General features: G+C 41.1%; 1 protein-coding gene across 2 annotated transcripts in view; it reads right to left on the bottom strand.

Annotated features, from left to right (window-relative positions):
• stim2b (stromal interaction molecule 2b) overlaps window positions 1–24272 on the bottom strand; it is a 95860-nt gene extending 71588 nt beyond the window's left edge. For both annotated transcript variants that reach the window (XM_045721489.2, XM_045721488.2), the window contains exon 1: window positions 22647–24272. In XM_045721489.2, coding sequence (XP_045577445.1) covers window positions 22647–22779 — 133 coding nt within the window. In that variant the 5' untranslated portion in view covers window positions 22780–24272. The remainder of the gene's footprint in view (window positions 1–22646) is intronic.
• Window positions 24273–26484: the final 2212 nt, after the last annotated feature.

Below are 26484 nucleotides of genomic sequence, written 5' to 3' on the forward strand. Positions count from 1 at the left end.
CAGATCTGCATCACAAAGGAAGACAGAGAGACAGAGAGACAGAGAGACAGAGAGACGAGAGACAGACAGGAGCCGAGCAGACACCAGCTCGGGGATCAACACCTTGCGACGTGGAACAACAAAAGCCCTGTGGGTCGGCCTGTCTGACAGCCGGCCGGCTGAGAGGCCAGTTTCCTCTGCTCTGACTGTTGCTAACAGGCCACTCACAGCAGGAAGTGGAGTACAGTACAGCTGGTGACCTAAATCCAGGGGTCACTTAAGCAACCAGTGGGAGGCTGGTCGTGGTTTCTACTTTACTGTCAGGAAGAAGGAGTACCAGAAAGTTATTAGAAGATAATAATGGTGCATTGGTTTATGTGTAAATACTGTAAATATAAGCGCGTAAAGAGTTCAAAACATTTACAGTTTTACATATCTAGCATCCATATTTTGACTGTTGTTAGTAAACTAAACACTGAATGCATCACGTATGTAGTCCACAATATATCATGACATGACAGAATACAGAATACAACCGTCAAAGAAACGGGTGGCAGTTCGATGACCAAATGGTGGTTAACGACTCAAAATCACCTGGTGTCTCAACGGGGCAGTGTTGCACCAGAGTGAGGATGTCATTCCTCATGGTCTGATGGAGACACCATGGGAAAGGACAGGCTGACCCAGACACATGGGGCCAGACACTGGGCGACAGGTGGGGACTGAGAGATACTCAGTGTATTTACATGTGACCTCTATTATGAGAGGATGGCCAATGCCATTATCGATTACACTTTTATCAAATGCATTCTATATCAATGATATTGTAGAGCAAGTACATTCTATTTCAGATAGCCAATATCCCTTAAAGCCCTACAAATGTGATCAATGCTTAACAAATACCATGTTAGTTATACATTAAAGTACATGTTAGTTACACATTAAAGTTCATATTAATTATACATTACAGTACATGTTAATGATATGTTTAAGCACATAGTCCTGTCTCATTTAAAGCTGTCCTGATGGCAGAGTGTTGAGTGATTAGAAACAGATCGGCCCAAAGTAAGCCATTAAAGTCCAATTAGTTCTGGGGCCGGCGAGCGAGGTTGAAAGCCGAGTAGGCCCCGCGGTAGTGATACCAGAGCCCAGCTATGAGGAACACTCGGAGCCTGCGTCCGTATCATCGTCGGGTCAGCCATGCATCCCGACCCGGATACTGCTGGCACACTTAATGACGGACCGTGGAAAGGAATACGCAAAGCTGCTCTCTTATCGGAAAGAAATTACCGGGGTTAGAAACAATTGTTTTCATCACTGAAAAATGTTCAGGTCAGCTGAGCGCAAACTTCAACGTTGTGAAAATTCTGTGCAACTTCCAGCGCTCATTTACTGTGAACACTGAGGCTGTAGCTGCTTTAAGTTAGTTTTAACAGTGGCCAAGTAGGCTACTGTGGCTATTTGATCATAATGTAGGTCTACCAGAGGCCTACCATCAAAAACAGTGGAGAAAATACATCCCATAACATTTTAACATGGAAATAGCTGTTCTATCATTCAGCCTACAGTCGCAGCCAATGTGTGGTGTTCAATGTAGGACTACATTCCATGAGAAATGCAGGGCTGGACATCAACCTGTTTAGCCACTTGTCCTTCAGACAAGGTGGTGACTGGAAATGTGTTTTTTAATGTAAGAAACCACTTTACAAAATAAAATCATCATTTTTCCCATTACATTATTACAGAGAATCAGACAAATTATGCTACCCTCTGCCCATTGGCTACTTAACTTAATCAAGCCTACCTACAAAATACAACACTGCCCCTTTAAGACCAAAAAAAGCACTTCATCTGACTAGCTTTTCAAAGATGTCTAGAAATTTTGGAGCCAGATAGCTGCCAAAAGGTTCAACCGTTAGGATCCTGAGAAAATCTATACGGAAATTGTTAGGATCATAAGAAAAGCCATGCATGAAACATGAAATGTAAAATTCAATCTGTGAACATACAACCACTCAACGCTGGTCTTTCCAATCCGAAGCCACGCTTCAAGATTGTTTTGATCACGCGGACAGCCTCAGAGAACAACATTGACCTCTAGGGACAGCAGTGGAGAAGGTGGAAAGTTGTCAGTTCCTGGGCGAATACATCACAGACAATCTTAAATGGTCCACCCACACAGACAGTGTGGTGAAGAAGGCGCAACAGAAATGTGGCTTGTCACCCAAAACTAGAGGTCGACCGATCGGCATGGTCGATTTATTAGGGCCGATTTCAAGTTTTCCTAACAATCGGTAAACATCCTTTTTAGATGCATCTACCAGGAATAATGGATTATAACCAACAGTATCTACCAGGAATAATGGATCATAACCAGCAGTATCTACCAGGAATAATGGATCATAACCAACAGTATCTACCAGGAATAATGGATCATAACCAGCAGTATCTACCAGGAATAATGGATCATAACCAACAGTATCTACCAGGAATAATGAATCATAACCAGCAGTATTTACCAGGAATAATGAATCATAATCAGTAGTATCTACCGTGAATAAAGAATCAGCATAATAATAGATGTTTGTTGAATCTATGAATTATGTATGACCCCACTGGAGTCTTTGCCACTCAAAATATTTGTTTTATATAATATTTTGATATGAATCGGGTCATGAACATATAGACATTGAAATGAACAAGGGAGAGGTTAAACGTAGGCTAAGTCTGGCATAATCTTATTCCCACACTTTACAATAACTCTGTTGCAGTGGTCTTTGGTAGTCTCCGGATAGGCTATTCCCGCCGTCGCGGTACTGCTGCCCAGTTGAATAGCTTGTGATCTCCATGCAGCCCCATGCTCCTTCAGAAAAGCCCCCCTCAGCCTCAGAAGATGCCCTTCTGGAGGCATGCAGTAAGAATTGAATGTTAAGTGTTCATTTATAGGGTTTGTACGTCTACAGATGTAATTTAACTGTTACGTTTCAAGTTTCACGCATGGTTTTTCTTACGATCCTAACAATTTACATATGGATTTTTTTACGATCCTAACGATACATATGTTTAACCTTTTGGCAGCAATCTGGCTCCATAAGAAATGCACACGTTTTGTGCTCTTTTGGAAGCAAAATCCCTCCCCCATTGCTGACTACAAATGACCTATAACTGGGCTAATAATTCACTCACTCGCAAAGGATATGAACACAAGTGCACATGACACTTCATGTAGCTCTCGCTTTCTCGGTCTGTGTAGAGCACATGCCTGAGTGGTGCCAGTCAATGCAATCCTACTCCGAAGCCTTCTGCCTACAACAAAAATATCTTGTATAGTTAGTTTTGCATACTGAGTCTTGCATAGTTCGTTTAGTTTCGGTACGTTGCATTGAAAGTGGCTAATATTGCGTTGATTCGATCGCAATTTCCACAGTGAAGAGAAACGTTGATAGTGTTAGCGGGGAAATCTCTAGAACGTTGAGAGGAGTCCAATCTCGTGGTTCTCAGCACACGCTGATATTGCTTCTGCACAGCAGTCCCGGGGAGCTGCACACACACGCAAGCGTGCAGCTTAGAGGGAACATTGGTTATAAATACACCCTGGTTCCATTGGGCTTGGAGTCTGTCCCTAATAGGGTGGCTCTCTACCCCCGAAGCCCCTGATGGAGGTCAGAATCAGCTGCCTAGGGTCAGCAGAACACAGTCTGACGGAGTGACGTGAAACTCTGGGCCTACGTCACAGTCCCACCAACCTTACCTAAGACCTAAGAGAAGAAACTCTCAGTGGATGGACTCTGTGGTCAGGGCAGGGTTACAGTATGTAATCTTGTCATTTAGCAGATACCCTTATCCAGAGTGACTAACAATAAGTGCATTCAGTATGGAAATTGAGACAAGGGGTTGTTCAAGACATTAGTTTGGAGAAGGAATCTCTGTTTAAAGTTTAAAAGTGTTTGGGTTGGTGGCTTGACTGTTGAGTTCTTTGGCAAGGTCCGTTTTTTTATGTATTTGATATCATTGTTCGGTTGAACTGAATGTTCATTCCGTTTGAAGTGTTAGTTTCCTCTGGATGGATGACTTGAGAACTGTGTGTTCCTCTCTGTAGAGTCAGAATGGGTTTGTTTGCTGAAACAGTAAAGGAGATAAAATACATAGAGCCACAGAATTGTGAGGCGGTCCACTTGACGGTCGCGCTGTCACGTGGAACCCTGAAATTCACCCCTGACCCTGCAGCAGCAGATAATACCTGGTTTTGGTCGAAAAAGAAAAAAGGACAGCCAAAGAAACTAAGAAGAAAATGAGAGTCCCTAAAAATGCAAATCCTGAATTCCAATTCCTTCCACCGAACTTCAGAGTCCGAGTCAACAAGCCCTAGGGGAGAGGCAAATGCTCACCTTCCTTTCAAACAAATCACCTCATTAATTCCCGCTCTGTTCAGAGAGATAACCATATCAATGCTGAGATGGACGCTGTGCACTTAGCTTCATAACAGAGCAATAGAGAGAGTGGGTTTTCTCCAAACTCACAGGCTTTTAGTGGGCTGTTACTAACAACGTTGAGGGACGAACACTGTAAAAATAGCCAAAAAAATATTTCAGCCTCTTCAAAATGTTCTAAACATCCATCTTTGAGTAACCCACTCATAAAACCTGTTACAGTAAATACAGGAATTTCTCGGAGTCCAATGAAAGCTTATGTAAAAAGTTACTTCTCTCGTAAGGACTGTCATCTTCCAGACATCATTTCAGAACACTGTGTTCCACTCTGGGAGAAAGAGGCAAGGCCTTTGTTGAAAGACTAAACAAGTTAAATAAACAGCGGCATTTCATTAAAATGTGAGGAAGTCCACATAGACATTGGGTGTTTCTCAAAATGCACACTACCGTGCTCTGAGCACGCAAATTGCAGCATCGGAGGGTCGGAGGATGAGTCCAAATCAAAGTATTTGAAACGGAGCACGGAGGGCACTTGTCGAATGTGTACTCCGTTTGTACACATTTGAAATCATGCGTCGACGCAAGCTTCAACGTGAAGTATGCAAAGAAATAGGACTCAACCACGTAAAAACGGCAGTTATTATTTGAGCTAAAGCGAGAGAAAATACACTCCGACCTCGAAATGAAATGTAGCCTATTCACATCTCATATGTTGCCTGACTAGAATATTTTATCTTGATACGTTAATAAATACATTCCGTGTTAATTTTGGCATGTTTACCTGCCTACGTACCGTAGATAGCAAGTCCATAATAAGTCAATAGGGATAACTGGCTAGCTACTAGCACTTTCCTTTAGCCACAAAGAATTGGTAGCTAGCTACCCACGAAAAATTGACATGCATCTTGCATAATATTTGTTTTAGGTCATTTTTGCCTGTTTCACTAGCTGGTTAGCTACATAACGATTCACATATAGCTAGCTGATAGTTATGAAGTAAAATAGTTGCTTTGTTTACATCTTGTTTTGTTTCTATTGCCATTGCTGTCCTGGCAGGAAGACGGTTCAGTGAATGCATCAAGAGTGAGCTAATACAGTAGGGGAAGTGTGAGTGCTTCTCGAATGTATTGTTTTATGCATTCTCCACACACTCGTCCTCACAAGAACGTACTCAAGATAACGCGGTTGACCACTTTTGAGAAACACCCATTGCAAATTGAGAAACACCCATTGTCACTCAAGCAAGCCCCAGCCACCAACCACCTTTAGAGATTCACTCACCCCCTTATACCCCCTCTCTCCTCTTATCTGAAGGTACTGTACAGTATATGCTCATTTGTCCACCAGTTTCACCATAAACTTCAAACATTTGCTGAGTTGTGCTTAATTGCGAGGTTTCTCATATACAGTGGGGGAAAAAAGTATTTGATCCCCTGCTGATTTTGTACATTTGCCCACTGACAAAGAAATGATCAGTCTATAATTTTAATGGTAGGTTTATTTGAACAGTGAGAGGCAGAATAACAACAAAAAAATCCAGAAAAACGCATTTCAAAAATGTTATAAAATAATTTGTATTTTAATGAGGGAAATAAGTATTTGACCCCTCTGCAAAACATGACTTAGTACTTGGTGGCAAAACCCTTGTTGGCAATCACAGAGGTCAGACGTTTCTTGTAGTTGGCCACCAGGTTTGCACACATCTCAGGAGGGATTTTGTCCCACTCCTCTTTGCAGATTTTCTCCAAGTCATTAAGGTTTCGAGGCTGACGTTTGGCAACGTGTGTTTTGGATCATTGTCATGCTGGAATACCCATCCACGACCCATTTTCAATGCCCTGGCTGAGGGAAGGAGGTTCTCACCCAAGATTTGACGGTACATGGCCCCGTCCATCGTCCCTTTGATGCGGTGAAGTTGTCCTGTCCCCTTAGCAGAAAAACACCCCCAAAGCATAATGTTTCCACCTCCATGTTTGACGGTGGAGATGGTGTTCTTGGGGTCATAGGCAGCATTCCTCCTCCTCCAAACACGGCGAGTTGAGTTGATGCCAAAGAGCTCCATTTTGGTCTCATCTGACCACAACACTTTCACCCAGTTGTCCTCTGAATCATTCAGATGTTCATTGGCAAACTTCAGACGGGCATGTATATGTGCTTTCTTGAGCAGGGGGACCTTGCGGGCGCTGCAGGATTTCAGTCCTTCACGGCGTAGTGTGTTACCAGTTGTTTTCTTGGTGACTATAGTCCCAGCTGCCTTGAGATCATTGACAAGATCCTCCCGTGTAGTTCTGGGCTGATTCCTCACCGTTCTCATGATCATTGCAAATCCACGAGGTGAGATCTTGCATGGAGCCCCAGGCCGAGGGATATTGACAGTTCTTTTGTGTTTCTTCCATTTGTGAATAATCGCACCAAATGTTGTCACCTTCTCACCAAGCTGCTTGGCGATGGTCTTGTAGCCCATTCCAGCCTTGTGTAGGTCTACAATCTTGTCCCTGACATCCTTGGAGAGCTCTTTGGTCTTGACCATGGTGGAGAGTTTGGAATCTGATTGATTGTTTCTGTGGACAGGTGTCTTTTTTACAGGTAACAAGCTGAGATTAGGCGCACTCCCTTTAAGAGTGTTCTCCTAATCTCAGCTCGTTACCTGTATAAAAGACACCTGGGAGCCAGAAATCTTTCTGATTGAGAGGGGGTCAAATACTTATTTCCCTCATTAAAATGCAAATCAATTTATAACATTTTTGACATGCGTTATTCTGGATATTTTTGTTGTTATTCTGTCTCTCACTGTTCAAATAAACCTACCATTAAAATTATAGACTGATCCTTTCTTTATCAGTGTGCAAACGTACAAAATCAGCAGGGGATCAAATACTTTTTTCCACCACTGTAACAAGTTCTTAGAGTTAGACTGTTGTGGAACTTCCATATAACAACCACATTCATTCAGCAGGTGCAGCATGAGCTACCCACCACTATCCTATATGAACATCCCAGAAAGGCCTCTTTACACTGACTAACCACAGAAAACCACTATGGTCAACCATAAAAATGACCAAGTGGTAAGACATGTCAGTAGGCCCACCATGTATAAAAGCACATGAGCTAGCTCCGTGACATATCCTCTAACCTCGCTTGGTCTGACGGTCCATGTGATCATTAGTTCTAGCACACTAGTAACCCTAATAATAACCACATCAAACTTCAATTCTCAACCATCTTAGTTTCCTTGAACTGCGAAACATCACAGGGGAAAAAACATCACCAGATTCACAGGGAATACATTACAAAAAAGGTTGAAGAAGCAATAATCCAATCCGCAGCTTCATACTACTTGTCAAACGTAGATAACTGATACTGTTCTGGTTGTTGGGGTGGGATTGGCGTGGGGTGTGGGGGGGTCCGTGGGTATTCTAGTCAAGGCTCATCCTATATAACTACTGCTGTACGCACCTTTTCTATTCATATACTGTCCACACACCCCCTTACATACATTACAGACTCCTTGCTGGTTCTGATATTTATTCATGTCTATTTTTAGTTTGGGTTTTCTAGTCAATGATCATCCTATATGCCTTCAGAAAGTATTCATACCCCTTGACTTATTCCACATTTTGTTGTTTTACAGCCTGAATTCAAAATGGATTACATTGACTTTTTATCTCACTCATCTAAACACAATACCCCATCGTGACAAAATGAAAACGTGTTTTTAGAAATGTTTGCAAATGTATTGAAAATGACATACAGAAATATCTCACTTACATAAGTATTCACACCCCTAAGGCAATACATGTTAGAATCAGTGACTAACGGTGTGAGTCTTTCTGGGTAAGTCTAAGAGCTTTGCACACCTGGATTGAACAATATTTGCATAAGATTCTTTCAGAAATTCTTCAAGCTTTGTTGATTTGGACTGTCCATAAAATGACAATTTCACCTGGTTAATATTGCCTGCTAACCTGGATTTCTTTTAGATAAATATGCAGGTTTAAAAATATATACTTCTGTGTTTTGATTTTAAGAAAGGCATTGATATTTATGGTTAGGTACAGTCGTGCAACGATTGTGCTTTTTTCGCAAATGCGCTTTTGTTAAATCATCCCCCGTTCGGCGAAGTCGGCTGTCTTTGTTAGGAAGAAATAGTCTTCACTGTTCGCAACGAGCCAGGCGGCCCAAACTGCTGCATATACCCTGACTCTGTTTGCAAGAGAAGTGACACATTCTCCCTAGTTAAAAGAAATTCATGTTAGCAGGCAATATTAACTAAATATGCTGGTTTAAAAATATATACTTGTGTATTGATTTTAAGAAAGGCATTGATGTTTATGGTTGGAGCAACGTGTACCTAAGTGATTATATGCAACGCAGGACAGGCTAGATAAACTAGTATTATCATCAACCATGTGTAGTTAACTAGTGATTATGATTGATTGATTGTTTTTTATAAGATAAGTTTAATGCTAGCTAGCAACTTACCTTGGCTTCTTACTGCATTCGCGTAACAGGCAGGCTCCTCGTGGAGTGCAATGTAAAGCAGGTGGTTAGAGCGTTGGACTAGTCAGTTAATTAAGAACAAATTCTTATTTTCAATAACAGCCTAGGAACAGTGGGTTAACCTCTATGGGCTAGGTGGGACGCTTGCGTAACAGCCACTGGCAGCCTGTGGCGCGATTTTCAAAACGTTAAAAATCCTATTACTTCAATTTCTCAAACATATGACTACTTTACAGCTATTTAAAGACAAGACTCTCGTTAATCTAACCACACTGTCCGATTTCAAAAAGGCTTTACAACGAAAGCAAAACATTAGATTATGTCAGCAGAGTACCAAGCCAGAAATAATCAGACACCCATTTTTCAAGCCAGCATATAATGTCACCAAAACCCAGAAGACAGCTAAATGCAGCACTCACCTTTGATGATCTTCATCAGATGACAACCCTAGGACATTATGTTATACAATACATGCATGTTTTGTTCAATCAAGTTCATATTTATATCAAAAACCAGCTTTTTACATTAGCATGTGACGTTCAGAACTAGCATACCCCCCGCAAACTTCCGGGGAATTCGCTAACATTTTACTAAATTACTCACGATAAACGTTCACAAAAAGCATAACAATTATTTTAAGAATTATAGATACAGACCTCCTCTATGCACTCGATATGTCCGATTTTAAAATAGCTTTTTGGTGAAAGCACATTTTGCAATATTCTAAGTACATAGCCCAGGCATCACGGGCTCGCTATTTAGACACCCGGCAAGTTTAGCACTCACCATAATCATATTTACTATTATAAAAGTTTGATTACCTTTTGTTGTCTTCGTCAGAATGCACACCCAGGACTGCTACTTCAATGACAAATGTTGGTTTGGTCCAAAATAATCCATCGTTATATCCGAATAGCGGCGTTTTGTTCGTGCGTTCCAGACACTATCCGAAATAGTAAAGAAGTGTCGCGCGCATGGCGCAATTCGTGACAATAAAATTCTAAATATTCCATTACCGTACTTCGAAGCATGTCAACCGCTGTTTAAAATCAATTTTTACGACATTTTTCTCGTAGAAAAGCGATAATATTCCGACAGGGAATCTCCTTTTCGGCAAACAGAGGAAAAAATCCCAAAGGCGGGGGCGGTCGGGTCACGCGCCTAAGCCCAGTGTCCCTTGATCGGCCACTTGAGAAAGGCGATAATGTGTTTCAGCCTGGGGCTGGAATGACGACATTCTGTTTTTTCCCGGGCTCTGAGCGCCTATGGACGACGTGGGAAGTGTCACGTTAGAGCAGAGATCCTTAGTAAATGATAGAGATGGAAAAGAAGTTCAACAAATGGTCAGACAGGCCACTTCCTGTAAAGGAATCTCTCAGGTTTTGACCTGCCATTTGAGTTCTGTTATACTCACAGACACCATTCAAACAGTTTTAGAAAATGTAGGGTGTTTTCTATCCATATGTAATAAGTATATGCATATTCTAGTTACTGGGTAGGAGTGGTAACCAGATTAAATCGGGTATGTTTTTTATCCAGCCGTGTCAATACTGCCCCCTAGCCCTAACAGGTTAACTGCCTTGATGAGGGGCAGAACGACAGATTTGTACCTTGTCAGCTCGGGGATTCGAACTTGCAACTTTTCGGTTACTAGCCCAACGCTCTAACCACTAGGCTACACACCATCCTATATAACTACTGTCCATACTCTGTAACTGTTTTAAAGTCACCATTGACCTCATGGTGAAATCCCTGAGTGGTTTCCTTCCTCTCCGTCAACTGAGTTAGGAAGGACGCCTGTATCTTTGTAGTGACTGGGTGTATTGATACACCATCCAAAGTTTAATTAATAACTTCACAATACTCAAACGGATATTCAATGTCTGCTTTTAAAAAAAAATCTATGTTCCAATAGATGCCCTTCTTTGCGAGGCAATAGAAAACCTCTGGTCTCCGTGGTTTTTCCATTCCTTTACTAGATCAGTGTGTATTAGGTACTTGTTGAGGAATTGTTAGATACTGCGGCACTGTCGGAACTAGAAGCACAAGCATTTCGCTACACACGCAATAACATCTGCTAACCATGTGTATGTGACCAATAACATTTGATTTGTTGGTTTAACCAGTGTATGAAATTCACTGCTTGACTGAGGGACCTTATAGATGTTTGTATGTGTGGGGTACAGCTGTGAGGTAGTCATTGAAAAGAAATCAGCATAAACACCATTATTGCAAACAGAGTGAGTCCATGCAACTTATTATGTGACTTGTTAAGCACATTTTTACCCCTGAAATTATTTAGACTTGCCATAACAAAAAGAGTTGAATACTTATTCACTCAAGACATTTCAGCTTTAAAATATTGAATTCATTTGTTAAAATTTCAAAAAACATAATCCCACTTTGACATTAATCGAGTATTGTGCGTAGGCCACTGACCAAAAAAGAAAATCAGCATTTAATACATTTTGATACAGGCTTTAACACAACAAAAAGTGAAAGGATGTGAATACTTTCTGAAGGTACTATAACTACTGCATACCTTTTCTATTCATATACTGTCCATAGTGTCTATACACACCATCCTATATAACTACTGTCTACACACACCATCCTATATAACTACTGTCTTTACACACCATCCTATATAACTACTGTCCACACTGTCTATACACACCATCCTGTATAACTACTTTCTATACACACCATCCTATATAACTACTGTCTATACACACCATCCTATATAACTACTGTCCATACACACCATCCTAATATAACTACTGTCCATACACACCATCCTAATATAACTACTGTCTATACACACCATCCTGTATAACTACTGTCTATACACATCATCCTATATAACTACTGTCTATACACATCATCCTATATAACTACTGTCCATACTGTCTATACACACCATCCTATATAACTACTGTCTATACACACCATCCTATATAACTACTGTCCATACTGTCTAGACACACCATCCTATATAACTACTGTCTATACACACCATCCTATATAACTACTGTCCATACTGTCTAGACACACCATCCAATATAACTACTGTCTATACACACCATCCTATATAACTACTGTCTATACACATCATCCTATATAACTACTGTCTATACACATCATCCTATATAACTACTGTCTATACACATCATCCTATATAACTACTGTCTATACACACCATCCTATATAACTACTGTCTATACACACCATCCTATATAACTACTGTCTATACACACCATCCTATATAACTACTGTCTATACACACCATCCTATATAACTACTGTCTATACACACCATCCTATATAACTACTGTCTATACACACCATCCTATATAACTACTGTCTATACACACCATCCTATATAACTACTGTCTATACACATCATCCTATATAACTACTGCTGTACACACCATTTCTATTCATACTGTAGATAACGTCTATACACATCATATACTGTAAATATATTGCGGACTATTACATATACTTCTTAATTCCTTTATTTTTATTGTTGGGATTTGCGTGTATTGTTTTGTATTGTTGGAGACAGGAAGGAACACAACATTTCACTACACGAGCGATAACATCTGCTAAATGTGTGTAAGCGACCAATACATTTAATTTGACACACACACACACACACACAGCAGGCCACCATCAGCATCACAGGAGGCTTCTGAGGGGAGGACAGCTCATAATAATGGCTGGAACAGAACAAATGGAATAGGATCAAACACATGGAAACCACGAGTTTGATGTATTTGATAGCATTCCACTTCAGCCATTACCATGAGTCTGTCCTCCCTAATCAAAGTGTCACCAACCTCCTGTGGTCAGTACAAGGCCCACTGGGAGGAAAAGCGGACAGTCCTCCTGACTCCCATGCTGTTAGAAATCCCTTTCCACAGTTGATGTCGTGGAAAAGACAAGCATGCTTTCACCTTAATTAAGATATCACTTTTTTTTAAAGGCATGGTTTTGTCGTTTTAAAACGTACATTTATTTATTTCACAAATAGCTTAAACAGATATTACAGAGGAGAGATGTTTTAAACTTTGAGACTGGGTTTATAGGCTTATCTTTCAAGTGTGGGCTAAACATTTTTTATATCTTTTTTTACACATTTCATGGCCTAGTTTTACATTTGAATAATTATTGTCTATAAATATTTCAACTGCGGGAAGTGGAAGTTCTGCAGAAATTAGTGTTTTTCATCTCTTATTTCATCACAGATTATTGTCAACTAAGAGCCAATGGGGAAATGTCTAGAAGAGCCTTTATATCTGGGCAGGTAACCTCGTATACATTAGCTAATACCCAGCTGAGTACACAAGTCACCTAAAGTGAGCCTTGTTTATGGAGGCCTTATCTATTTGCTCTGGATAAGGATGACAGGAGAAGCAGGCTTCTAATGCCTACTGTCGAACCCATATTCAACCACACTGGGTCTGTCTGTGTCGTAGGTCTACAACCATTCTGCTTATAACAACACACAATATTTCACAGGAGCCTGAACACTTTCAACCAAATATTTATTTAGATTTTTAAAAGCTGTGTGGCAAGCCAGTGCACTTTCAATAGACCTGACAACCTTCATGCCATTCAGTGGAGAAGAGCACTTGATGCTTGCAGGTCTTTATTTTGACATGCCTCCAAATACGGCTCCATTTCACTTCTGATGCTGTTCAGGGTATACTTCATGAATGGTAGAGGCTTCCACAGACCACTTCTATCACGATTCAAAATCATGTGCCAAAAGTGAAACCCAGTGAGCATGTTTCATCTATAAGACATACCCAGTGAGCATGTTTCATCTATAAGACATACCCAGTGAGCATGTTTCATCTATAAGACATACCCAGTGAGCATGTTTCATCTATAAGACATGCCCAGTGAGCATGTTTCATCTATAAGACATACCCAGTGAGCATGTTTCATCTATAAGACATACCCAGTGAGCATGTTTCATCTATAAGACATGCCCAGTGAGCATGTTTCATCTATAAGACATGCCCAGTGAGCATGTTTCATCTATAAGACATGCCCAGTGAGCATGTTTCATCTATAAGACATGCCCAGTGAGCATGTTTCATCTATAAGACATGCCCAGTGAGCATGTTTCATCTATAAGACATACCCAGTGAGCATGTTTCATCTATAAGACATACCCAGTGAGCATGTTTCATCTATAAGACATACCCAGTGAGCATGTTTCATCTATAAGACATGCCCAGTGAGCATGTTTCATCTATAAGACATACCCAGTGAGCATGTTTCATCTATAAGACATACCCAGTGAGCATGTTTCATCTATAAGACATGCCCAGTGAGCATGTTTCATCTATAAGACATGCCCAGTGAGCATGTTTCATCTATAAGACATGCCCAGTGAGCATGTTTCATCTATAAGACATACCCAGTGAGCATGTTTCATCTATAAGACATGCCCAGTGAGCATGTTTCATCTATAAGACATACCCAGTGAGCATGTTTCATCTATAAGACATGCCCAGTGAGCATGTTTCATCTATAAGACATGCCCAGTGAGCATGTTTCATCTATAAGCAGTTACTACCTAATCTGCCTTCCCATTTACATAAAGACGTGTGTGAAAGTGACAGGGTTGAAAGTGTTTGAGCCATTTATGGCATGGGGTTGGGGGTTATGGGGTCTACACGGCCATGCCCATCCCAGTCGCACAGCCTTTTGTTGAGCTGCCTGCTTGTCCCTCACTGATCCTACAGGCTCCTGTCCTGTGTGGGCGTAAACCAAACCCCCGTCATCATCACCGCTGTAAAACCCAATCTAGACCTGATACTGGGTTACCAGCCATATTCCCTCCGGGCACTGAGCAAATTTCAGGTCTGCTGAGCACAAACTTCAACGTTGTGAAAATTCTGTGCAACTTCCAGCGCTCATTTACTGTGAACACTGAGGCTGTAGCTGCTTTAAGTTAGTTTTAACAGTGGCCAAGTATGCTACTGTGGCTATTTGATCATAATGTAGGTCTACCATCAAAAACAATAGATAATGCATACCAATCTGCCCAGTTACCTGTTAGGTTTCCATACACCCACTTGTGTTGATCCTCCCACTTATTTCACAATGCCCACTTTCAGACACACTCCACGTATGCAGTTACTCATGACTCCAAAGTCCTGCATGTCATGGTTAAGGACTTGGCCTGATGGGAAGTTGTGATGTCATCGACCAATAGAGAAGTAAACAAAGTTAAGTAAATCAGGTGTTATATGAGGTGAAAGAAAAAGGAGACCCGAGTGCCACTTTAACGTTGGATGAAAATTCTCTGCACTACACCCAACCTTTTTCCCAGTAGACAGCGTGTATATTCACTTCTTAATCCCCACTCATGCGTATCAAAATAGTGCCGTGGAGGTATAGACCATATACATGAATAAGGCTGATGGAACAGATCACAATATTTAGCTTAAATGTTGATAAACCATTATTTCTTCACATTTTAAACGCAGCGACGTGCACATGGCGGTTTGCCTACACGCAAATGTTCCAAAATGCAATTTGCGGGGGAAAAAAACACAGTTCTAAAAACGCACATGCGAGCGATTTCATGGACAGAGATGGCAACATTCATTAGAAATGTTGAAAGATCTACAGTTCCAACACCGATAACGGTGAGCTAATATGACAAGGATAATGCCTTTGGCTGCTAGACAATGAAAGAAAGCTAATAAGAAAAACAATACTGGAGAGCGCATATGAGGAAGTGTTCATAAAACATTTCCCTCAACATTTCTAAATGGTGTGATTTTGGCTCAGCTACTTTGAAGCAAGGTAAGACATGCCTCAATATGAAGTAAAACGTCAGGGTTTCAAACAAATTAGAAACAGGAAAAATATTGAGATGGTAATGACAGAGCTAACTGTCTTCTGGTAGATGGAAAGCCTTTCCCAAAAAACTTCTCAATGAAATGATAACTAGCTACAAAGTAGCCTATGAATACCTGGCAGAATCCAGTGGCCATTTATTTTTATTTTTTTGCAAACTCCATCTCCATGTGTGCTACAGAAACACTGTGAACCAAACAGTGCTAGGTGCCTGAACACTTGAATTAAAGGGTAACTACACTCAAAAATCAAAATGTCTTTATGCGTTCACACTGAACCTTAGCACAGGGCTAAGAGCCTCCTTAGCCCTAGGATAAGGGAGATTTTAGCCCGGGGCTAGGAGCCTCCTTAGCCCTAGGATAAGGGAGATTTTAGCCCGGGGCTAGGGGCCTCCTTAGCCCTAGGATAAGGGAGATTTTAGCCCGGGGCTAGGGGCCTCCTTAGCCCTAGGATAAGGGAGATTTTAGCCCGGGGCTAAGCGAGTGTTCACACTTGCACATTCTAAAGTGGGCTAGCTGGCCCTGTTCCGGAGCAGGGTTAGCAACGACTTTTCAGGGTTAGCCCCAGAAACACATTGCCAGTGTGAAACAGGGTCAAGAACAACACCTAGAATGCTCACTGTCCAATCACAAAATCTGCCCTGTCACTTCATTTCCATATGCTGCAAGACGTTCTGCACCTTATTTTGATAAATAGCGTAACATACCATTTCATCCTTCCATCTGAGGATAAAAAACAAAACACTTTCATTCATGCAGAAACATTGGTCGCTATGCCTAACAAAAATTGTGACTACGCAGGCTGGCTAAAATCTTCTCACTTTGCCAAGTGTTATAAATGTTATTTATAATGAGGGATACCTGGAGAAAAATCAAACCTCTGAAATGAAAATGGATGGCCTTACCTTCAGTAAAATATATATTGTACACGACTCTACCTGAACACTAGAAAGAACACTTTGTTTTCATTATTAGTTGATAGCAGAGAACATGCCTACCGTTTACCCTCACTCCCAGGACAGACCAGAGCCTTAGAGATGCAGTTTTAGAAACTGGTCTTTATTTTGTAAGCATTACATGGAAAAGTAGCCAGGAGGTTGTGGACGAAAATATAAATATTATAATAAAAGAACTGCATGAACCTAACATCTTATTTGCGGTCTGAGAAAAAAAAAAAAGCCTTTTATAGACTCATTTTACTCAATTCTACGTCGTTTTACATGACTGGAGATAAGCAGAATATTTCTTAATACCACAACAGAGCATGACAACGAATGAGCGCATGCTGCAGCACCGGAGACCTTTTGATTTCTATACAGGATGTTGTTTTAAAAAACAGGATAGTCTAGGTTTAGAACGGTGATAAAAGTGTCTATCAACTGAACAAATGGAGCACAACAAAAACAGTTACAACCGAAGCATCTGATCAACAATGAATTGGATAAAAAGCCATTAGTTGTTTAACACAGCAGGTAGGTCTATATGCAGTGACCTTTTTTCATTTGGGAAACTATCATTTTCTAAATTATTCTATTTTATTCCATGATATTGTTGTTACAAAATAGATGTGTTGACTGTGATTAGGTTATGGGGATATAAGAGCAGCTGCTAGCCTAAATTAACAAACTAGGCATGCATAGCTCACCACATGATCCTCAAACCAAAGACTGGCCAAAGGCTTGTTTCTGAACGTGAATTTAAATGCACTGTAGAATTAATGTATAGCCTAATAAGGGATTTTTTGTTTCATTATACATTTTTTACATCCTGAATGTGAAATATATAGGCATGTTGAAGTGCTGTTGTTGATGAGTTGTTGAAATCCTGAGTGCTCCTGTCAGCATGTCACAAATCCGTCAATTTATTTCTTAAATGACAGGCAATAGCCATGAACAATTCATTTTCGTTCCTTTTCAGGCTACCTGGCTTGATCCTGACTGATTTGGGACCGACCGCCTCGATTCGGCCTGAAAATGTTTTATTTTTTTTAAATTGGATAAGAGTAGAGACTCAGAGCTACAAAATAGTATATCATACACTACAAATGAGGAACAATGGGAAAGTAATTCTGCTTTGAAAGTAGATAAACTTGTAACGCCACTTTGAGAAAATGGCCCTTGAAAATGTTGTTACACCTACTGAAGAGCCTTTCTTTGTCTACACCTATTTGGCATTGTTCACACCCTCTTAAGCCTTAGCCCCACCCATCTCTTTAAGAATTCCTCTGAGGCCATGTGCTAAACAGAGTGAGTAAGGTAGTGTAGTAAACAACCAAACATTTCAAGATTAAAAGGTTTTGAAAGTAGTAGCCTACAATAAGGAAAAACTCCAGGTAAAAATACACTTTATCTAGTCCTTGGCCTATATCCTAATCTGACTTTGGTGCAGGTCATGTTTTTCTTCACATTACCGTCTCTGGTAAACACACACTATATCAAATAAAATATGTTTATTTGTCACATGCAAAGGTTACAGGTGTAAACGGTACAGTGAAATGGTTAAGTGCACATTTGCATAATAGCAATATCAAAACCAGAAAGTGTCCAGACATTTTATAATTATTAGATTATGCTTACCCCGACACACTGGTCTAAATTGATGGGTCATGTGAAATAAATGCTATAGCTAACCACCCCCCAGCCACATCTAGCTAAGTGCATGGGTTACTATTATCTAGACATGTACACATGTTCATGAAATACAATAGATGGTTGTAATCACCCCCAGACATATCTGGCTAACTTAATGGGTCATGTAATTATCTGGCAAAGTGGAGACTTTTGTTTAGACATGTAGATAGCTAGCTAGCTAAACAATAAACCATAATCCCAACCCATAGCTACAGTACAAACGGATTGTCATAGCTAGCCACATGCATAAAATGCTGTAGTATGAATCAGCATGTAGCTAAAGCTAACCAACTTGGTTCAATGTTAACTAGCTAGCTAACAATAGGCTATAACTAGCAATGCAAATGTATTTCTGAGATACTAATAATATTAGTACACAGATCATACACGTAACGTTAGCAAGCGAGCCAGCAAACTAACGTTCGCTAGCTAGGTAACAGTACGCTTTAACTTGCAATAAACACGACAGAACATTTTTAACGTATAATATCTGAAAATGTAGCTAGACTCTTACCCATATACATGGATGAACGATTCATAGCAGCCTGTCTTTTGCGTTGTTTGTAGCTAGCTACAGCTTGTTTGGACTGTTGTGTCAAGTCACTCTGGTTTACACTGACCGTGTGCAGAAAGTTGTCCATCACAACTTATTCCCACTGATCTTTGTCGATAGCACCTGCTGAATTTAGGGCAGCAATGATGTTGAGAGCAGTAGAAACACTTTTGCAGTTCTCCATAGCTAACATTATATCTTTTAAAAAAGCTGCGGTAGCAAAGATTATCTACACATACTGAGCAGCTAATGTAATAGACAGAAGCACGCTACATGGCAGACCAATCCAGAAAAGGTGTAGGTCCAGCCCATGCACTCTCTCATCCAATCACAGCTAGCGGGAAGGTTCCTGACTTTTTCTGTGGCTAAACCAACAAGGCTCGTGATTGAACAATTTTATTCATATTTACAAATGGCATATTTGTTATTAAGGCACTTGAAAGTTCACATGTTCCAGAAGGTATTTCAGCCCAAAAAAATGCATTTTGATTAAAAAGACATTTAAAAAAAATATATATATATATATAAAATGCCTCTCCTGTGAAGTAGTGACTTGCGACATACACCTAGCTTCTTTAAACAGGTCACATTTAGAGTTAGTATGTTGTTTAATAGCCTATTGAAATGTCGAACGTCAATTGATAGTGACAGAATCACACTACTTCCCAAGCAAAGTTCTAAAAAAAAATAAAAAAATGCCTCCTCGGCTATTGAAGGTCCAAATGTCAGAGACAAACCAAAGATATCCCATAACTGGAGTCACACTTTTTTTTTCTTTACATTTAACTTTTATTTAACTAGGGACGTCAGTTAAGAACAAATTCTTATTTACAATGATGGCCTACCGGGGAACAGTGCCTTGTTCAGGGGCAGAACGACGGATTTTTACCATGTCAGCTTGGGGATTTGATCCAGCAACCTTAAGGTTACTGGCACTACGCTCTAACCACTAGGCTACCTGCCGCCCCGCACCGACATTTTACAGCTTTTTTCTAGTTCAAAGCATTGGGGACTAAAGCGTCGTTATAGATTGCTTTATATAAATCAGGTCCAATATTTTTTGTTTTATTTTAATCTAACAAAGGGTATGCCTATGCTTTTAGACATTTTCTTGAACAAAACCCACAATACCCTCACATACACCCCTCAATGCAAGCCCTGGTTTTAACTTAACACACAAAGCTCTTCACTGACACTGAGCTATTGAAGAGGTGCACGTGATTGAATGAATTGGCTGACAAAGTCTATGGATAGTCGACTATAATGTTGTATATCAAACAGGTAGGCTTACCTCTTATTTCTTGAATAAGAAAAAATAGGCTCCAACGCAAAGCCCTCTTGTTGTTAGTAGCCTAAAGTCAAATTAAAACTTCTTAGGGATAGGAGGCAGTATTTTCACATCCGGATGAAAAGCATTCCCAAAGTAAACTGCCTGTTACTCAGGCCCAGAAGCTAGGATATGCATATAATTGGTAGATTTGGATAGAAAACACTCTGCAGTTTCTAAAACTGTTAGAATAATGTCTGTGAGTATAACAGAACTGATTTGGAAGGCGAAACCCCGAGGACAAACCATCCAGGGGAAAAGAAATTGAGGTCATAGTAAGTCCCATTTAATAGGAACCTGGTTGCAGTTCCTATGGCTTCCACAAGATGTCAACTGTCTTTAGAAATTGGTTGATGTTTTTTTCTTTTGAGAAATGAAGAAGTACGGCTGTTCTAGTGAGTGTCACTCCAGATGGATTCTACTGTTTGGTGCACGTGAACTGGAACGCACTTCACGTTGTTTTTATCGTGTCGCCACCTACCTGGTTGAAAATGATTTCCATGTGTTTGTATGCGGGGCGCTGTCCTCAGATAATAGCATGGTCTGCTTTCGCCGTAAAGCCTTTTTGAAATCTGACACTGCGGCTGGATTAACAGGAGGATAAGCTTTATTTTGATGTATTACAGTTATATTTTCGGTTATCTTGAATATTGATATTTCTGTAGAAATTTGGCGCTCTGCAATTTCACTGCATGTTGTCAAATCGATCCCGCTAAAGGGATTGGCGCGCGAAGGGATCACTAACAGGTTAAATGAATAAATCTTCTCGAATTAGCCTACTTTCAGCACCCATGAACTGTCCATCTCCGCAGCTGCCGCATCATAGTGATGGAAGATATAAATTACTTGAATATGGCTTATTGTGAGGTCAGTAACTCTCATAAATAGCTTCATCATGGGCAACGAAACATATTGTTTTTATTCAAATCAATTCAAGCAGTAACAAGCTTACCTCTGGTCCTCCTCATATTCACACTCTCCCTCTCAAACTGAACATGAGTAGAACCTCCCCCAAACTCTGCAGCTCGAAGGACAGCAAAAGCAACATTTTCCTCTGTTTCCATAGCTTTTATATTGACATTTAATTGGATATATCCAAAATAATACTTATTGCATGATTTCGCCTGAATCCGAAAAGTTGATGTATCGTTTGTGCACTGCACAGCATTCTCTGTACAGGGGCGAGCTCGAACTTCAAAAGTGAAACATTGTTTCCGAGGTTAGACAGTAACGTTTATACAAACCATCACTGTTGGAAATCAAATGCTAATCCAGAAGCAAGAGGGGGAAAAAAAGTGTTAATAACTGTCTTATTGCTTATAACGTTGGTGCGTGACAGAGATAGAATGTTGGCTGCATGTTGTGCTTGTCAGTTAGCCCAGGGCTTTGGAATATACGTGTGAATCCTTAGCCCAGGGCTAAAGATTAGTCCAGGGTAAATAAATGTTTGTGTGAACACAGGCTAAGCTGGCCCAGGGCCAGTCTAACCTGGGGCAAAAAATAAATAATTTAACCTTCATGTCAGTTAAGAACAAATTCTTATTTACAATGACGGCCTACATCGGCCAAACCCGGACGACGCAGGGCCAATTGTGCGCCGCCCTATGGGACTCCTAATCACGTCCGGTTGTCATACAGCCTGGATTCGAACCAGGGTGTAGTGACGCCTCAAGCACTGAGATGCAGTGCCATAGACCGCTGCGCTACTCGGGAGCACAAGATAGCCTGGGACTAAGAACAATACCATGTGAAAATGCCTTTAGAGTTGTCTGAGGTGGTTTAAGCATTGTTGTGGACTTAAAACAACAAAGTTGGATGTTCTTCCTATTAAAACAGTGTGACAGAGCAAAAACCTGAAAACAATGGGAAATCCTGTGAATGAGCAGACAGCCTCATTTATCCATTTCAATATTAGGCCTATACTATTAGCCTATACAGTACAGATTGGGTTGCACTCTTAGAAAAAAGGTGCTATCTAGAACCTAAAAGGTTTCTCTGGCTGTCCCAATAAGAGAACCCTTTGAAGAACCTTTTTGTTCCAGGTAGAACACTTTTGGTTCCAAGCCTTTCCTTGCCGGGCGGGCTTTTAGAAATGTTTTGGCAAAATTAGAGTATACCGACTTCTCCATGCACAACTACACCACTAGAAGCATCACATTAGCCCGTTACAACCTGCTAGCTGGGGTGGGGGGGGGGGGGGGGGGACTGCCTACGTAGACACAACTCCCGCTTACCATCAGTCTCTCAGAAGGACTGTGCGTCAGGGTGGCATTATGTGAGAATGCGAAGCGATAAACACGCGTGAATAATCGGTTAACAGTGTATCTTGAATTGGCACACTTACCTGTAGTGGCTACAATTGCGGCATTAGAAGCACGGGTCGACAGATCGGCTGAGTAACTGCTTTCCAATCCCAGTACCGCAGAGATGACGAGTCCACGTAGCAATAGAAGCACTGCTTGGTAGAAGTAACTCATCGTGGGGGAAGCCACTAATTATTTTCCGTGTGAAGAGAGAATAAATACAAAAATAATGTCTATTCCGAAATGGAAAGCTTTCTCCAAGGATTCAGCCAGGTGCCAAGAGTACCTGGAGAATTGCGTTTGGGATATAAATATTCGAATATGTCGAGCCACAAGAATGAAACGTCAGACGACAGTTAGATAAAATGCATCACCTTTAAAAAAACCCGCTGTGTTTAGATAAATACCACATATGAATAGATAACAGCGAAATAGACTAGGAGCTGTTGGTGTTTAGAAATGCTCCACTAGTTGTATATATATATATATATATATATATATATATATATATATATATATATATATATAGGCTATAGATAATGACAATGAATAGGCTTGGCCTATCTACAAAAATTATCTAATTCAAGTGTTCGCAACGTCAAAAATTAGGCCATAATACTTCAAAACTCCATCCAAAAATGATAGGCCTACTCCAGTGCGTGGCATGAAGTAGGCTAGACCTCAGGCGATTCCCCTCCTGCGTTACTCAGATCTTATAGAACGATTTAAAGCCAGCTCTATGAGACAAACCGGTAGCATACTCTACTTTAAAGTCAACTTCCACAGAAAAAAAGTGCAAATGGGTAGAATATGGTATCTTCTATCTGAAAAAAACACACGACCAAATAAATTGGCTCTAGCTCGCTGCCAGGAAATAGTATGCGGTGTATCCAACGCGGTTTAAAGTACAATGTATCCGATCCTCATGATTGAATACAGTTAAAACAGTAGCCTATCTGTACTTCCACATACAGTATGAACACACCGGGCCTGCTTTCAGCATATCGAAGACGCAGTCAGGGGTCCGCCTCCTCAAATGAAACGTATTCATCAGTTTCTCCCTGTCGTCCTATTCCCTCCAGTTTCACCACCGCGTCCACGACGACGTTTACTCTCTTTTCCTATTCAAAGTTAATGTCAGGTTTCCATTCCTTCGTTTGACAACATCTGTCCGTCTACCTCCGCTGGCGTCGTATCTCAACTGCTTGCCGGTTGATGCAGAACTGAAGACATGGGGCGGAAGTCGGTCACTTGACATCAGCCACAGCAAATGTATTGAGCGAGTTCGTTTTGCATTGCAAGCTGCCCCGGCATGGTATCTCTCTCTTTAGGACGAATGGAATCGTCTAAAATAAGTAAACTCCGTTCACCCGGGGCACCGGCAGATTCAAAACGAACTCGCCTATTCTCTCCCTGACGTGTGGAGGAGTTTTTTTTACGCGGGGATAATATGCTAGGCTACATAGTAACAATTGGCCGTGTGGGTTTGGCGGCTACATAGTGTCGTGTTCTGAACACTGCGGAAGCCCACGCCAAAGACTCACTTCCCCGCCGGGGCTTGTCCCTATGTTCAATTGCCTTCAAAGCAGAGGAACTCTCATAAACTTGTGCTTTCTCGCCACCTTGACGAGGTTCATCCGCCACTTCCTTTTTTGTTTTGCTTCCCATCGTGCGACACCTATCGAATCATCTACGGTTTCCTCCTTGCTGAGCGCTGTCATTGGTCAGACTGTCCAACATGGCAGAGTGTGATTGGTTCATCGAGACACCCTTTGCCACTTTTTAACACGCGGGGGGAAAGGGTCTCATACATGTACAGATCAGCCTGTATAGATCAAACATGAATTGGCCAGCATTTCTGTAGCCCCGAGCTCTCTAACCCTGTTTTCGGCGAGTCATCCTGTACATTTTCACTCCAACCAAAATCTTGCACACACGATGCTAATAGATACTTAGTTAATAAACAATCAGGTCTGTAACAACTGGGTTTGGAGAAAAAACCCACAAGAGGTAATGTAGCCTATTGGCAACAAAATCAAATCATAGTATTAGCTGTCAGATGACAGCGGATTTAATTAAAACATTTAAAAAATGAAATTAGGAGACCGATTTTAATGCAGTAGCCCATAAACCCATTTGGGCACAGAAGTCAATTCAATGTCTATTCCACGTTGAAATGACATGGACACAACGTTGATTAAACCAGTGTGTGCCCAGTGGGAAGTATGCATTCATGGTCTTAAGAAAATTGTTAGCCAGGCTACAGTAGACTAATATATCCCCATTTAGGCTATACATTTCATTAGACTAATAGTAATGACTCATATGCATATAGGTTTCTGTAAATTCGAACTCATGCATATAGGCTTCTGTAAATTCAAACAGTGGCAAATTATAGGCTACATTTTTATGTTATAGCCTAAAACAAATTAAAATGTATGCCAATATGCTTTCTTAGACGCTTCTTCAGGGGCTTACTGGCCATCTGACATTTCGGGCAAATGCCAGATGGGCAGATTCATTGTTAGCCCAATGGGCCAGTCTAACTTGTTTTGTCTAGGCAGGCAAAATAATCTAGCTAATTATGGGGGCCTCAAGGAAAAAAATGGACCGCGTGATAGAAATTCCATGGCCGATTTCTAGTCCCTGTCCGCCCCTCTGCTTGTTTGACATTGAAATGAATATATTTGGCCCACGATTCCCAAATCTGTATCATTACTGTCAACTGGACCGTACTTGCACATTTTATATTGAGAGTGCCTCAGTGAGTGAGACAGGCAACCTGATAGAGCCATCTACATGTACTCTTTCAACAACGGGAAGAGCCAGAGTGATGACGGATGGAATGACAGTCATCATGGCACATCGCTCCTGCAGTGCATCGTTTCAACCAAAAGGGGCGCTGTTGCGAGGAGCCAAAGGTGGTGTCTTGTCCAGTGCAGGGAGATCGAAGGGTGGGACGAAGGGAAACCAAAGGGGAAGCCAGCGGCCCCCGGGGAGGGCGGCGATAAGCAGGAAAGGCCGTGGGAGTCTGGGTTAGATAGGTAGCAGATGTAGCAGGCATGACCAGACCACATCAGCCAGCATGAGAGAGGGAAAGATGGAAGAAGGAATGAGGGAGAGAAGGAGGGCAGTAAAAAGAAGAGCAGCATAATTGGATAGGAGCGTACAGAATGGATGGGGGAAGGCAGCGCAGATGCTCGGGTGTACTGGGGGAGGATCATGTGTAGTCGCTCAGTGCTGCTGTCAATTACTGATTCTGCCTACTGACTCCTCAGGCTCAATGCTCTAGTGAGCGGCCAAAGTACAGTACGCCACGTCCAAATATTTACCCTATCCAATAAGAAGACTGACATTAAATTATGTTGGACGATGGAGTATGCTACTGCTGTGGCAGAATGGAAGGAGGCTGCCAAACAGAGATCCTGGAGCCATATGTTATATCTTTATTTTTACTGCTCTAATTATGTTGGGGTGGCAGGTAGCCTAGTGGTTAGAGCGTTGGACTTGTAACTGAAAGGTTGGTGGATTGAATCCCCGAGCTGACAAGGTACAAATCTGTTGTTCTGCCCCTGAACAAGGCAGCTAACCCACTGTTCCTAGGCCGTCATTGAAAATAAGAATTTGCCTGGTTAAAGATATATATATTTTTTTAAATAATAGCAGTAAGGCACCTCGGGGGGTTTTGGTATATGGCCAATATACCACGGCTAAGGGCTGTGTCCAGGCAGTCCACGATGCTTCGTGCCTAAGAACAGCCCTTAGCTGTGGTATATTGGCCATATACCACACCCCCTCATGCCTTATAGCTTAAATATAGAATGTGAATGCAATAATTCAAGAAATCCATAAAACATTTTTTACAACATAATTGTTTTA

This window comes from Salmo salar, chromosome 07, assembly GCF_965601325.2.
Source record: "Salmo salar chromosome 07, fSalSal1, whole genome shotgun sequence".
In the NCBI taxonomy this organism is placed as follows: Eukaryota; Metazoa; Chordata; class Actinopteri; order Salmoniformes; family Salmonidae; genus Salmo; species Salmo salar.